Here is a 14094-nt window from a genome sequence, read left to right on the forward strand (position 1 = left end):
CTCCTCATCATCCAGAAGGACAGAACAGGGGACATTTCGCTTTCTTGATCGATCACTGTTGGTCCGAGAAGGTTATCAGCGAAGTTGCTCACAGCGTAGGAGATTACTAGGAGACATCATGGGTGTGCGTTTGTTGAACGGCCGCCCTCTTGACCTGGAGAAGAAGACGTATGGAACATGGCCCGGCCAAAGTCGTTGGGAGAGTCTGACGGGCGTCAAGCCGCTCAAGCGTACTACTAACCAACGTAGAGGAGGATTTATTTACTCTTGCAAGCATGGAGCTTTGGTGAAGCGGATGTATGGTAAGGCGGTCGTATCCCCAATACTTGAGATTATCTCGTTGAGTGTCCCAAGCTAACACTTATCAAGCACGCAGGTGTCCCATGGGTCAAGGATCCCCATGCAGCGCTTACATCCGGGACTGCGACGAACACCACCTGAGGGAGTATATTTTTGACTTTCTTGGTCTGGCCCCGCCGTCAAAGAGCGGATGCTCCATGCTGCAGCCCAAAATCGAAAGACACTTCAAGGGAGAAAGCCGAAAGTTTCCCCAAAGGTTGGGTAAAGAGAAGGATGGCAACGGGAACAAATCCGATGGAATCGGGGGGCATCTCGCAGAGAAGGGAACCCACGGTACGGCGCGGGATGGGTATTCCGCGGCCGGTAGCAGCCCAGCCCAGATAGAGTCTGCCTCGTCTAGAGACGAGCAATCGAAAGATTCCTCACACATGTCCCCCGCCTTTGACGGAGCCGGATGGCTCGCTCGTCAGTGATTAAACGCGTGACGCGCGATTTGAGCTTTGGTGGACTTTTCTTTCCTCATTCTATTGGTTCTTCTGCGCAGCTTCGCTGTTCTTCGAGAGAATTCTCGAATGGTACGATGATGGTGGTGGCGGCGGTGGTGGTGGTGGATAAGAGAAAGAGAGAGTGGCCGGTGGAGACGCCGAGACGGAGAGGAGGGTGCAAGAGCCTGGACAAGAACATGTGCCAGAGTGTGTGAGCAGTCTGCCTCAACGCGGATGCTTGGAATAGGAGCGAGGTTGGAAGAAGAGGGTTGAAGAATGTGCCCGAGTTACGGTTTCCTTATGTTCGTGTCTAGAAGCAAGGGGTCTGGTGTTTTTCTCGATGTTGTCTGTGTCCTTTAGCTGTGAGTGATGAAAAGGTGAGCCTACTGGTCGGTGTCTTCAAGGTGAAGTACTCGGCCGGCCGTCATATGCCGTGAGATGTTAGCCGTCGTAGCGCTACACTACCATTCTGTTCCGGACGCCATTCCGACCCCGGGTTCTCCACCCAAAGTCACCGTCCACAGACCACCGGCCCCCGCCTCCGATCCGCTCGTCACCGACCCGGACAACCCGCCCTCCACAATCCACCGTAACACCGCCGGCCGGCCCCGATCGTGAAAAATCTGCACCCAAATCCGCGAAAACTCTTTGCAGAATTTTTCATGATCTCCACGACTAATCCTTTCTCGCAGCAGCCCCGCAAACCCGTCTATTCTCCTTCATCAACTCCGATCTTGCCTTACTCTCCATCAAGCAGTTCCACTTGGATCTTCTTCCAAGGCCGGTTGGCCCAATGGCAAGGCGTCTGACTACGATCCCCTTCATCCCTCCGATCGAGAGTTGAGAGATTCGTGTAATCAGGAGATTCTGGGTTCGACCCCCAGGCTGGTCAATATCTTTTGCTCATCCGGGTTCCCCAACCCCTTCTTTTCACCGCCTCTGCCACTCTGAGGGTCCTTGGCCATCTATCCGTCGGAGGCAGACATGAACATCTGTCTCTATGGCTCAGTCGGTAGAGCGTTGGTCTCATATCAACTACGTATGACTCTAGAACATCTAGGGATATCCAAAGGTCGCAAGTTCGAGCCTTGCTAGGGACACCATCTTTTGTTAGACGGTGTCATGGCTTCCTTTTTGTATAACGGCTGATTGATGGAGTCGATAGGTTGGTGCATCGGACTTCTGATTCAGTCAGCAACGAACAGGAACATAGTCAGGCACGGCGCAAGTGACTCAGACATAAGACGTATTGATAAAATGCCATTCTTCATTAGTACTAAGTTCGGCGTCCAAGTGGACGGATTACACTTCTCTTGGGGTATCCAGTCTCTTCCAGCGTCTCCTCTGAGACTCTCTCCACTGACTCGCACTCCTACACAATTATACTCTACATTAGGCGTGGATAGCCTGCTGGACCTGAGGGTACACGCGAACCATCTCGTCGTACAGTTGAGGGTGATCGCGCATGAGGACCTGGGGGTCCCATGCAGAGGCCACGAAGATGGTATCGATACCACTCGAGATGGGCGTTGTGAAGACGTTGGCGATCTGCAGGCCGATGAGGAAGGAGAAGGCGACGACCACAGGGGTGTAGTTGCCGCTCTGGTTGTAGGCGGGGTTGGTGAAGACCATGTATAGGTAGGCAAGGAATGCACAGGCGTAGCCGATGAAGGTGGCGCCGAAGGAGAGAACAGGGCCGATGAGGCATTCCTGAGACATATAAGTCTACTGATACGAGAAAAAGGAGGCTTCAAGGAAATACTCACATTGACAAGGGCGTCGATGCCGCGATCCTTAATCATCTTCCAGGTGTCCTTGGCCGCAGGGATGTAGGCCTTGCCGTAGAGGGCAATGTGCGAGAAGGCATATCGGTTGAGGAACGTCACGGCCCAGTCGAGCAGAGAGATGAGGCAGCTCAAGATGCAGAAGAGCACGTACGAAACAATGTTGCCGTCCGCGGCTGACTGCTGTTGGGCGACGGAACACAGGTGGCGGAGGAGGTTGATGATGGCGACGATCAAGCTACCGAAGCTGATGGAGCCGAAGCTGTAGGTCAGAGAGCGCTTGAGCGCGCCGCGAGTCGCGCCCTTGGGGAAGTTGTTGACGCAGAAGTACCACGAGCCGTAGACGCCCGAGATGGTGACGTGGATCACGTTCTTGAGCACCTCCGAGATCCAGTACATGGCAAAGGTGATGAAGACGATTAGTCCGATAACCTTGCCCTGGCTGCACTGGCCACTCCTGCACTGAGGGTTGTTCTGCGACGGCTGGTACTTGGAGTAGGTCGCGACAAGGGTGACGGAGTACCAAGCCGCGAAAGCGGCACCAAGCATGCCACCAAGGAAGGAGACAAGGTAGACGTGGCCGTACTTCTTGGAGACCTGGATCGAAGTCTTGAGCATCAGAGCGGAGAACGGGATGCGAGGAATCCAGCTGATGAAGGCGAAGACGAGGAAGACGCCAAAGATGAGGAAGACGATGCCACCCGAGTAGTACTTGCGCGAAAGCATGTAAATTGCGGTGACGAGGGCGAAGACGATGTTGAGAATGCCCGTGACCCAGATGAAGGCTTTGGGGAAGAGGCGCGCCATCCAGACGTACGCATAGCTTAGAACGATTGCGACCGCGAGAACGAAGGCGAAGAGGACGATTGTGTTTGTGCTGAGGCCAAAGGTATTACCTCCGTCGTAGATTCCACCGCCATTGAGGCCCTTTGTCGCAGAGTAGCCGGATATCGTCAGGCCCGAGACCGCAGCGAAGCCAAGAAAGACGGCGAGGAACTGCGACGGGCTGTTAGCGATTGAACACCATCGGATTGACGCGGTGTTGGAGGTGTCGCCGCGACAGGATATATCTTACCAGAATAGCAGCCCAGAGGTCGTTCCACTTGGGCTTCTCAATCTTGAATGCTTCCTCAAAAGTGTACTTCTCGGGATCGTAGCCCTGGGGCGGCGCATTGTATCCGTAGCCGTTGCTCCCATTATCGAAGCCCTGCTGAGGAGGCGGCGGAGGGGCGTAGCCTTGCTGGTAACCGCCCTGCTGGTAGTTTTGTTGCTGATTGTAGTCTTGCTGGTATCCGTTGTTGTACTGCTGGGTATACTTTGGATCGTAGGGAGGCTGCTGTTGTTGCTGCTGACCACCGTAGTAGCCAGCAGACTCGCCGTAGGGTTGCGACATTGCTTCGACGACGATGCAATTGACCTCGTTTGTCGGCCGTGGAAATGTCAGCCCGAGTGGACGATGGACGAATGGTGTGGTGATTGCTGTCCAGAAAGCAAGCTCTTGGCGAAGTGAGGTAGGTTGGAAGAAAACAAAACACAGCACTGGGTGAATAGAAAGGGTCTCAGTCTCAGATGTGGTTGGAATGCAAATTCAATGACGGAGCTATTGAATCGACTAATAACGGGAGGAGCAGCCACCGCAGGCCGCTCTTTTCCTCTTTGGTCCCTCTTTCTGCCCATCTCCCTCGCTCGTCTGTGTACCATATTCAAGGTACCTTGATTATTATTCAGGTACCTGTGCGTGTACTCTTTGCGCGGACTGTTCCCTGGCGTAGCGCAAGCAGGAACAATTGGAATCAATCGGTTGGTTATCCAAAAGGCCTCCCACCTACCTAAGGTACCAGGCCTGCACTGGATCAAACCATCATCGCACCTTGTTCGTAGAGAAACACCCAAACCCAAAAGGCCCCAACTGGAATCCATAAAGTAAGTTTAAAAGCCAATCCAGTTTAGCTCCGACCCGTGCGCCGTGCATAGTAACGTCATTGGGCAGGAACATCGAGACCTTGAATTTGAATCGGCCATCGTCACAGGGATTGGCAGCTTCCCTCAGCTGCGCAGGGGTTACGCGTCGATGTGCCGAGCGTCACGTGCCAAGGCTTGTCTGGGCCTTCCCGGTTCTTGGCGGGTCCCCAATCTTTCGAGAGTGCTTATGTAACTCTTTCTTCACCTAATGCAGGAAGGTACCTTAATTCCCCAAAGTTCGCGTTTTCTCTTCATATTTCCTGGTACCAAATCATCGATGGACATGGGACGAACTAATGCTGTCTCAGTATTCTCACCAAGGTACAGAAAATTAGCGATAGCTCGACGGCTGACAGGCGATGAGTTGGTGTTGTTGTGCGACCTTCCCGCAGCAACAAGGCACAATGTGTAAGGTACCTTATGTCATTGTCGAATCTGGTGACTGAACAGCTCATGACTGAGACAGCTCCTCGGGTATCGGCACCTAGGAAACACCCCACTTGAAGCTCGCAGCCACCCAATTCACTCAAGTCCCAGTGCCAAGCGAGACGTCGGCCCAGAATCCTCACGCCTTGGTGGCCCCCAAAACAAGGTCCCGCGACTTGCAGGGACCCCGTTGAATAAACACCAAGCTCGCATGCTTGAGCCTGGGCCCCCGACAGACTGTTGGCAGCCTGTGACCTTTCCCATTCATTCGTTGCCGGCTACCTGTAGTGAGTTACTTGTTGAATGCGACTGATGGACCTCAAAATCTTAGGTAAGCTGTTTAGGTAGGTAGCTTACTATCCAGGTATCGTGGCCTACTCGCAATGCGCAGAAAAACAAAGCTATTTACCTTACCTAAGCTAGATCACATGATATTGATGATGTTGAGGTTATCGCAACACATCACCTCCTCTACCAAAGTGCGCAGGTATGAAGGAGTGAAGCACAATTTACAAAAGGGCTGTGCATATTTTGGCTTCTCTTTGATTCCTATGCGTAAGGCTTGGTTATCGTGAGCTATTTGACCTTTGGACACCTATCAATCATGCCGTAACATCTTCTGCCCGCCCCCGTGTCTCCTTCGATGGCACCGATCTTATGCAAGAGCATCCCTTCTTCTACACCGAGACACCTCATACCATCAATATTGTTCGTCTTGTAGCTTGCTTCATAGCTGATGTCATTATCTGGCTCGAACGGCTCCTGTCTTCGTATGTCTCGGTGAGACGTTCGCAACCTGAAAATCCGGCCTTCCAAGCACCCCCTTTATCCTGATCTACCCTGAAAGTCAGGATCCGCTCATAAACTTCATACAGTAGGCCGACACATTACTTCTCATTTGCGCTCTCTTGAGAATGATTATACGAGTAGAAAATGCCAGGCTGTAGGTTGCCGCCGCTGCCAAGTCTGGCAAGGAGCCAATAGCTTCGGATAGCGAATACGACTATCCCAGCGCCTCGCTCCAGAATCATCGAGGGAGCACAAATTGACCTCTATGCGAATGCGAGGCTGACGATATTCAGTCCGAGGAACAAAAATGTGGACAGCGGTGGTGTGGCTGAGTTCCCGCGCAGACAGTCAACACCGCGGAAATGAGTTGACAATCAATTATAGTGTTGGCACACTATGCCAAGATACGGCACCTTCCTGACCACTACGCCCGCGACTCGTATGATCGATGCTATAGAGAATCTACTTAGATAGCTTAATAGCAATGTTCTCATACATGGTATATATAGGAAGAGAGATGAAGATTTCAGAAGGATTCTGTTCAAGTTCTCACCACAAGGACATCTCGATAGCCATTTCGCCATTACATTCGCATCGACAACTTCAACATGAGCAACAATAAGAAGTTCATTGCGGTTCTGCTAGCCAATGCACTGCAGCTTCACTCTGCATTGGGTCAATTTGTACGTTCCTGAAAGTCTCTTTGATTTCGAAGCCATAGACAAAGTACCATCTTCTAACCGACGAAGGCTTCTCCGTCACCCCTAGAAGACACCGGCGTCGTTCTCGAAAGCCAGAACGTCTCTGCTCAGTCATTCATCGGACTTCCAGCTCAAGCACAGCCTCTACCAATGAAGACACGCTACAGCCCCGACGTAGTTGGCTTCCACCAGGACGGCGGCAACACCAGGACGAACGACTGGGATGGTCCCCTCGGCGTGTCTCCCAACGTCTACAGCCGGTCTGTTGCCATATCAGCGCAGTACTGGCACAGCGACAACCGACTGACGGCGCGCTCCGTCTGCACGGATGCCGCAGAGCCGTACTTCTGCATCGCAGCCTTTGACCCGGATGCCATGAACATGCTAGGGTCTTGGGCCCCTGAAGGACAGACATTGCTCTCTCCGTACGCCACCGTCGCTGGAGATTCCGTCATCCTGCCCACAATGGAAAGGCACATCTTCGAAGTCGAGAGAGTCGACGATGCGAACGGTACCACGTTCATCCCTCATCGAGACATCGATCTCACTACGACCCTGCCTCAGAACCACGGCGTCGTGAGCAGCTACGTCGACGAGGATCAGAACGTGTGGTTCACGTCCGTTGCGCTCGCGACAACCTCTACTGCAAGTGACTCCTCCACCCTCGGATACGTGACCCCAGACGGAACAATCCGGACTATCACCCTCGACGGCCAGAGAATCGAAAACTCAATCGCCGTCAGCGGGAAGACAGTCTACCTCAACACCGGTCCCCTCGCATCAGAGACCAACAGGAGCAGCACCGGCCACATGTTCGCCTTCAGACCAAGCGAAAGCGACGGAAAAATCACCGCGCTGTGGAACGAGACATATGACGCCGGTACCGCTGCTAAGCCAGGCGGCTTCTCGCAGGGTTCGGGGTCAACCCCGTCCCTAGTCGGTGACAAGTACGTCGCCATCACGGATAACGCCGACGCGCAAGTGAAGCTCTTGATCTACCGCCAAGTCACTGCTTCAGCTGAAAGTCTCGCGGAAGGCGAGCTGCCACTGGTCTGCCAGGTCCCTTTATTCGAATCCGGCGCCAGCGCGAATGAGAATGCCATGGTCGGGTACTTTGACGGGTCGACGTACAGCGTCGTCGTGAATAACAACTACGGGGCCCCGGAACTGCAGGATCTAGGCGAAGGGGCGGATATCAACGGCGAGTTCAACGACCTTGCGCCCCTGGCACCTGGAATTACGCGGGTGGACATTACGCCTGAGGGTAAGTGTGAGGTCCGGTGGGCTTTGGAGGTCCGCTCGACGAGCGTTCTTAGTCTCTCGACTGCGAATGGTCTCGTGTACTCTTACACGCAGGACGAGGAACTTGCTGGCCAGGGATTGTATGTATGGTACTTCACCGCCATAGACTTCCGGACTGGCGAGATTGTCTGGCGGATTCGGGCCGGAGCTGGGGGTACGTATAACAACAATGTAGCCCCTACGCAGATGTCCCCCAATGGAGGGATCTACCAAGTTGTTGCGGGAGGTGTTACGTGGTTGAGGGATGATTAAGAGAGGGGCTGCAAGCGAGAGACTCAAGGCAGAGAGTTATTGTTCTGCAAAGAAGCAATCGAAGCGATATTCTCTTGGGCACCTTCTTACCCAGCAACCTTGGACAATACCGCGCGAGCCTTGTTTAGAAATGCAGATGTATATCATTCCCCGACACTTGGTTGAAAACAGAACCGCCGAAGGGAGAGACTGATGGCAATCCAGCTCCCGACAAATACCCAATGCGGCTGGGGTTCGATGGACATCAGCCAGACCCATGGAGCACCTACAATCACGGAAGATCCCAAGGGCCAGGAGAGACAGTGTAGTAGAGAAGCACACGTGCGACTCGGGGATGGAGCGAGTCGCTGGAGCCATGAAAGTCATTGAACTTATGGTATTGATAAGATACCTTCGCTTAATACAAGACCGAAGAAGATGAAATGCTTAGCCAAATAATAATCAAAACAGACTTTGCCGCCGCCCAAACCATCAAACCATGAAACCGTATCCCTTGCCTATCTGGAGGCTGCCGTCTTTACCATGTTGTGAACGCCAATGAAACCATATCCCGGTGAATCCTTACACTCAAACAATCTAAATCAACACAGAAGCCAATCCGAAAGACTGCAATGCTCCTACCGCTGCTGGCTCCTCTCCAATCGGTCTCGAGCAGCGTCCACAACGCTTCGGTCCAGCGCCGGCGTGCTTCGCTGCCCGCCCGACACGTCGTCCTCGGCGGTGCCGTCGTCAACCGCGACGAGTTCCCACCTCTTCATTCCGCCGTCCATGCCCGGCCATAGATCCGTGGGGATGAACTCGCCAATATCCTGGCGGAATCCTTCGCGCTCCCGTCGATCATTTTCGACGAGTTTGTCAACGCTATCCATCGCCTTCTTCCAAATGTTTGTAATCTTGTCCTCTACCATGCGGCGCCGCTCGACCTCCAGGATCAGGTTATCATAAGCGCCCGCGTACTTTTCGTAAAAGTCTCGAAGGTCGTCCATTTCGCCAAGCTTGTTGTAGATGGTGTATGTTTCATCCTCCCACCGCTGGAGGAACTCGGCCTCGCTCGCAATGTAGCTGGCCATACGAGCGCCCATCTCTTCCAGCGCAGTGAACCCTTGCAGGGTGCCGAGGAACGCCAATTTAATCTGTCCTGTTTGTCCAGTCATGGCTGAAAATTCCTCTTCCATGGTCTGGAGTGTCTTGTTGATTTCCTGGATGACACTCTCGACCTCTGATGCATCGCTAACCACAACATTCAGCATGTCCGCCCGGTCTTTCATCGTTATCGGTTCGAGGTCGGGCATTTGCGACTCTTGGTCAGCGATTACGCCAGACAACGATACACCATCGCCGCCTTGTGACTGCGTCACCTCCGCCGCCCTACGACGAGCAAGAGCCGCGCCGCCCTCTGTCGTCCGCACCGCTGTGACGCACAAGTCAAAGTGTTTAGTCAAGGACGTGAGCAGTTGGGCCATGTCATGTGAACTGTCTACGAGAGAACCGAGAAGCTCGGGTATCGGGTCGTATTGTGACGAGTCGGAGGGCGTTCGAGGCAGGGGTGTCGTCGTCATCGTTTTCTTTAGTGCTCGCAGGTCATCGTCGAAGCGAAGGAGATCGCCATCAAAGGATGTTTGGATAGCCTGCAGGTAATTCATTCCGTCAGTCGTCTAGACTATCATAGATAGTGTGAGAAATCCAGAGGCAGCAGAGTACGTTTACACACCTGCAGCTCGCCGAGGCTCTGCTTCAGAGCCTCGACCATGACGTGGACGCTCTTTTCGTCCACAAAGTCCATCAGATTGCGGCGCTCTTCGCCCGGCGGTCTGAAGACAGCTTCCACAGTTGTATTCTTGAGCATGGCCATAGTCTCCTGCAGCTTCTCGTTGGTTGCATCCATGGTCTTGACCAGGTGCTTGAAGTCGCGCTTGCCGGCATCGTAGGTTCTCTTGAGACCACGGCGAACCTTCATCAACAGCGCCAGCTGCTCAGAGATGGCGCGTCGCAGGAACTGGGTTTCGGCATACAAAATAACTGCCTCCTCATGGGCCTGGCGTGCATCGGTCGCGATTTCGTTTGCTCGCAAGACGGCCGTCATGGACGAGAGCGAGCGTTTGGCGGCGAGCAGGTGTTCCACCAATGTCTCAACCGGCACATGGTCGGCAGCGGCGGAGGCTGACGTGGAGGGTGCATCACGGCGGTCTCTGGAATGTGAAAGGGACGTGGAGTCTCGGCCGGCCGAGGTGGACGAGGCTGGGCTCCGGCTAGACCTGTGGGACGGGGAATTGGCCATGTTGAATGGGGGAGAAAGAGAGGAAGTGCTTCACGACAAAAAGGTCAAGAGTTGGAGCGATTCATATTTAAGTAGAAAGGAATAGGATTAAGGTGATGATGGGAAGAGCAAAGCCAAGATGCGAAGCCAAGGTGAGCCAGGGGAGGATAAGGATGTAAAGAGGAACAAGGAAGCGATAGAGAGAAGGACGGGAAGACGGTTAGGATGGGACGGGACGGGATAGGACAGGACAGGATGGGATGGTGTAGGCGACGAGGATGATGTCGCGATAAGGTTGGAGCTTCGGTCAGGTGTGTTATCCTTATCGGACCTGGCTTATCTCATCCGCGCACCACCCCCGAGAGTGCCTGCCACCTGCACTGTGAGGACCTCTTTGGCTGCTGCTGCTGCGTTGCTGTTGGCCGTTTGCGGTGCAGCCTTATGTCGCACAGGCCACCAGAGCGGAGACCTCCCCCTGGAACCATAATCGAATGGCGGCGATGATTGGCTGTGACTCACTTTTATGGGTCTTCCTGCCTGGGAGCTCCCAGTAGCTCCTTCTCCAACAGTCTTCAGCGCCATTCCAGCAGGAGCGATCCAGATGATCTCACACCTTCCCAGGCACTTGATCATCGCTGCGTCCGGAAAATATCTGGAAATCTGGAATATCCACTGCTCACCTTTGAATGTCACCAATGTCACCTTGCTCACCTTGATTTATCCATTCCCATGTTCACCTTGGAACCAAATCAACGTCACAGTGGTTTATCCTCCCACCACGGCTCAACGTTCTAGAACAGCTAGAAAAGGGGCTGTCAAGGCTGGACCCTGCCGAAGCTACCGACTGAAACAACCTTTTCCACCAACATCCGATGAAACCAGACGCTCTCTGACACTTGTATCAATTCCAGTCCAACGTAAAGCCATCAAAGACGAAGACCGAAGCTGACGTCGCCAGCTCCGAGCTCTACGGAAATCTCGAACCTCCCGTCATGCCGATCACTTTCTTGACTCTGGCAGCTGTGGAGAATGATCCAATGGCCTGCTTCAATCTTCGGCAGCTACCCGGCGTCGCTCCATGGCACACCATCCTTTACGGACAAAGGCTCGAACCTGATGCGGCCTTAAGGTGCCGTCAATTTGAATTCCTGTCATCCGATGCAGCAAAGCAAAAGCTTCATCAAGAATTCTCGGCGAAACTGACGAAATTGACTCTCTTTCGACCAACGGCGACCAGCACGATGCTCACCTCATCGTCAGCACGATAATATCAGACACAGACTTGAGGCGAGTGGTTCATCCAGCCACATGTGGCTCGGCCTCAGCACCTTCGGACTGCGCCATCCCCGGCCGGCCCCCTGGTTTGAGACAGGCACATCCCAGTGATGACTCGCCTTCCATGAGCCGTGACCGGGCAACAATCTGCTCCTGAACACACGTGTCGTAAATTTTCAGAAAAGACAACCTCACAGGCTCATGCGACATCGATCTGTATGCCGCGCGATCTGTCGGGCACTCGATGTTCTCCATGGCCCCGAAATCACCGACTCCGTCCATTTCGCACCTCATCTCGTCTTATCCGATCTTGTCCATCCTCGCGGAATATGTTTCAGCCTTGGACCTTCTTCACATAGCTCAGACGAACCGTAACCACCACGCCCACATCCTCGGTTCCCGTACAATATTCGAGAAGCTGAAAAGCCTCTGTCTCTGCGATGGCCGCGGCTTAGTGCAACGCCAAAACTTTAGCGGACGCTACTGTCCAAACTACTGGACTCTTCTCTGCGGCCTCCCTCCCATGGTTGTCGGGGACGAGGAAATCGAAGTCAAGCTGTACAACATCAAATGCGACGAGGCTGGAGCTCTGCCCTGCCGGAGATGTGGTATCAACGTCTGTGAGGAGTGCAGGTACTACGATCGGCTTCTGTCCGTGGAGGAAAGCTATGTCGAGCCGCGCTACAACTGGCGCCCTCTCAACATCATGTGTCTTTGCCGCGATTGTGACTTCCAGCTCGAAGGTGATAATCGGAAGCTACAACTCAGCGACACATGCGATTGCAACCTATGTCTAAGGTGGCTTTGTACCAAATGTGAAGACGCGCAGAGAAAAGAGACCACAGCGTATTACGACACGCGAACTCAGGAAGCGTCGGGCCAAAACAATGTGCTCAACCAACCAGAGGAATGGGGTCCCGATGAAGCCTCAGAGACCAAGCAACTCGAGATATATGGCAAATGGCGCAATGTAAGTTCCTGTCAATTGAGCCACGTGAGTAGTTGCTTTACACCTGCTAATAGCTCTGCCGTCAGTTCTATTGCCCTTGCGGTGCCGGCGTTGCGCAAGAGACCGTCCCAAGATGCACTTGGTGCAAGCGCCGTGTCAAGACCCAGGACGAATGGTTAGATGAAAGAAATCAGCTTGCCCGACTTGATAAACCGGGGGGTTCGTTCTATGTATGTTCAATCTACGTTGGGAGGGTTGGAAGCAATCACTTACAGTTCTTGTAGAACCCGGATCACCCACCCTTCGTCATGGACACCAGCTATAACTATCCTACTCCCTACCCGAGGCTGGGGTACATTCGGCCTGGGGACGATGTCCCGTGATGATCTTCATCTTTTTTGCCGAGGTTGCTCTTCCGTTAGAGTACACTGCTCGAGACAATTATGCCCGACGTCGTGTGTGGCCGCTCTCCCGTCATCGGTGGTAATCCATGGCATAGTACCGACAGGCATGACCCGGGAGATATCACTCCAGAATTCATACACCACGCCACTCGGACGAACCAACAGAGGATCACAATCGTCTCCATCTGAAATAGGCCAGCAAGGACGAAGAGCCAATCGAACCGGCTCGCTTATACGTCTTGCTCGCACGCTCTTCGTGAGTCAGACGTTCTCACAACCGGTGTTTTCCCGATGGCTGCCACCCCACCGCGTTCATCGACGATGATGGAGGAGTATTGTGTGAATTGATACTTAAAAACCGACTTCGGACACGAGTTGACCAACTTCATTGCCGAAGAGCTTTCCGTCCCAAGACTCCAACCAGTCCAGAAGTGGAATTCGACCAGTCCCAATCTTACGACGTTCCCCGCATTCTCCCACATGCCGGCATCGCATCGCGCTGGAGATGCGGAGGTGACATGGGAATACTCTCCGGTATTGCTACCTATAATACCTGCCATCTAAAACAACCCCGGTCGTTCCATTCTCCATTCTCCATTCCCCACGATTTCCCCGCGCGCCGAAGAAAATACCGCCGAAGAGCCTCCAGGCTGCATGGAATATCTCCAGACGAACTACTCGTAGCCTGGCTTCGCATCCTTAGCTGGTTGAACCTGCGATGGGACTACCAAAAACTAGGCAAACTAGCCACCAACGGCCATCCACACCTTTGTCCCCCGCACCGTTGAGAAATGGCACCAACAACGTGGACCGACATGGAGTTTTACCCGACTTGGGGAGACATGGGGTTTCCTCACAGACTACCACCGTAAAAAGCTTGCCCAAGTGGCCGGCGTCGCATCGTTGATGAGATCATCATTGTGCCTTTTGACTCCTGGAAGACGGATTCCGAGTGGAGGTGGATCTGGCTGCGGCGAAAAGTTGAATGTGATCATGGGAACACCGTCGACTAGGGAGAAGGGCCGACGGCGTGCACAGTACTGCGCAGCGGTGCCGGGGACTAGATGTCGGCCGTCGACTCATCTCAGTCCGAGGAGAAGTTGGACAGATGACGCGGGAAAAGGCACGACAAGAGGGGAAGTTCTTAAGTGGTTGGATTTCCTGCGTACGGGGACCATGGAGCAAAGAGTTTGCAAGCTCAAGCTGTG

At 53.6% G+C, this 14094-nt stretch overlaps 5 protein-coding genes across 5 annotated transcripts; 3 read left to right on the forward strand and 2 right to left on the reverse strand.

The window, feature by feature from the left end:
- Positions 1-118: 118 nt before the first annotated feature.
- Positions 119-915, forward strand: CPAR01_03346 (uncharacterized protein; the record flags this gene model as incomplete). The annotated part of the gene is made up of 3 exons (XM_060487633.1): positions 119-302; positions 370-765; positions 845-915. 3 exons carry the CDS (start codon positions 119-121, stop codon positions 913-915), a joined length of 651 nt encoding a protein of 216 aa, XP_060354961.1.
- A 1262-nt stretch (positions 916-2177) lies between these two features.
- On the reverse strand, positions 2178-4133 carry CPAR01_03347 (uncharacterized protein; the record flags this gene model as incomplete). The annotated part of the gene is made up of 3 exons (XM_060487634.1): positions 2178-2495; positions 2552-3565; positions 3645-4133. Coding segments are annotated over 3 exons (1821 nt in total), but the record flags the coding sequence as incomplete, so codon positions are not given.
- A 2221-nt stretch (positions 4134-6354) lies between these two features.
- Positions 6355-8001, forward strand: CPAR01_03348 (uncharacterized protein; the record flags this gene model as incomplete). The annotated part of the gene is made up of 2 exons (XM_060487635.1): positions 6355-6429; positions 6496-8001. The coding sequence occupies 2 exons, from the start codon at positions 6355-6357 to the stop codon at positions 7999-8001; spliced, it is 1581 nt and encodes a 526-aa protein (XP_060354963.1).
- A 617-nt stretch (positions 8002-8618) lies between these two features.
- On the reverse strand, positions 8619-10279 carry CPAR01_03349 (kinase activator; the record flags this gene model as incomplete). Its single annotated transcript, XM_060487636.1, has 2 exons — positions 8619-9656; positions 9713-10279. 2 exons carry the CDS (start codon positions 10277-10279, stop codon positions 8619-8621), a joined length of 1605 nt encoding a protein of 534 aa, XP_060354964.1.
- A 1507-nt stretch (positions 10280-11786) lies between these two features.
- On the forward strand, positions 11787-12865 carry CPAR01_03350 (uncharacterized protein; the record flags this gene model as incomplete). Its single annotated transcript, XM_060487637.1, has 3 exons — positions 11787-12503; positions 12557-12712; positions 12767-12865. The coding sequence occupies 3 exons, from the start codon at positions 11787-11789 to the stop codon at positions 12863-12865; spliced, it is 972 nt and encodes a 323-aa protein (XP_060354965.1).
- Positions 12866-14094: the final 1229 nt, after the last annotated feature.

The sequence above is a fragment of the Colletotrichum paranaense genome (assembly GCF_030867605.1).
Source record: "Colletotrichum paranaense strain IMI 384185 chromosome Unknown Scaffold_2.1, whole genome shotgun sequence".
Classification (NCBI taxonomy): Eukaryota; Fungi; Ascomycota; class Sordariomycetes; order Glomerellales; family Glomerellaceae; genus Colletotrichum; species Colletotrichum paranaense.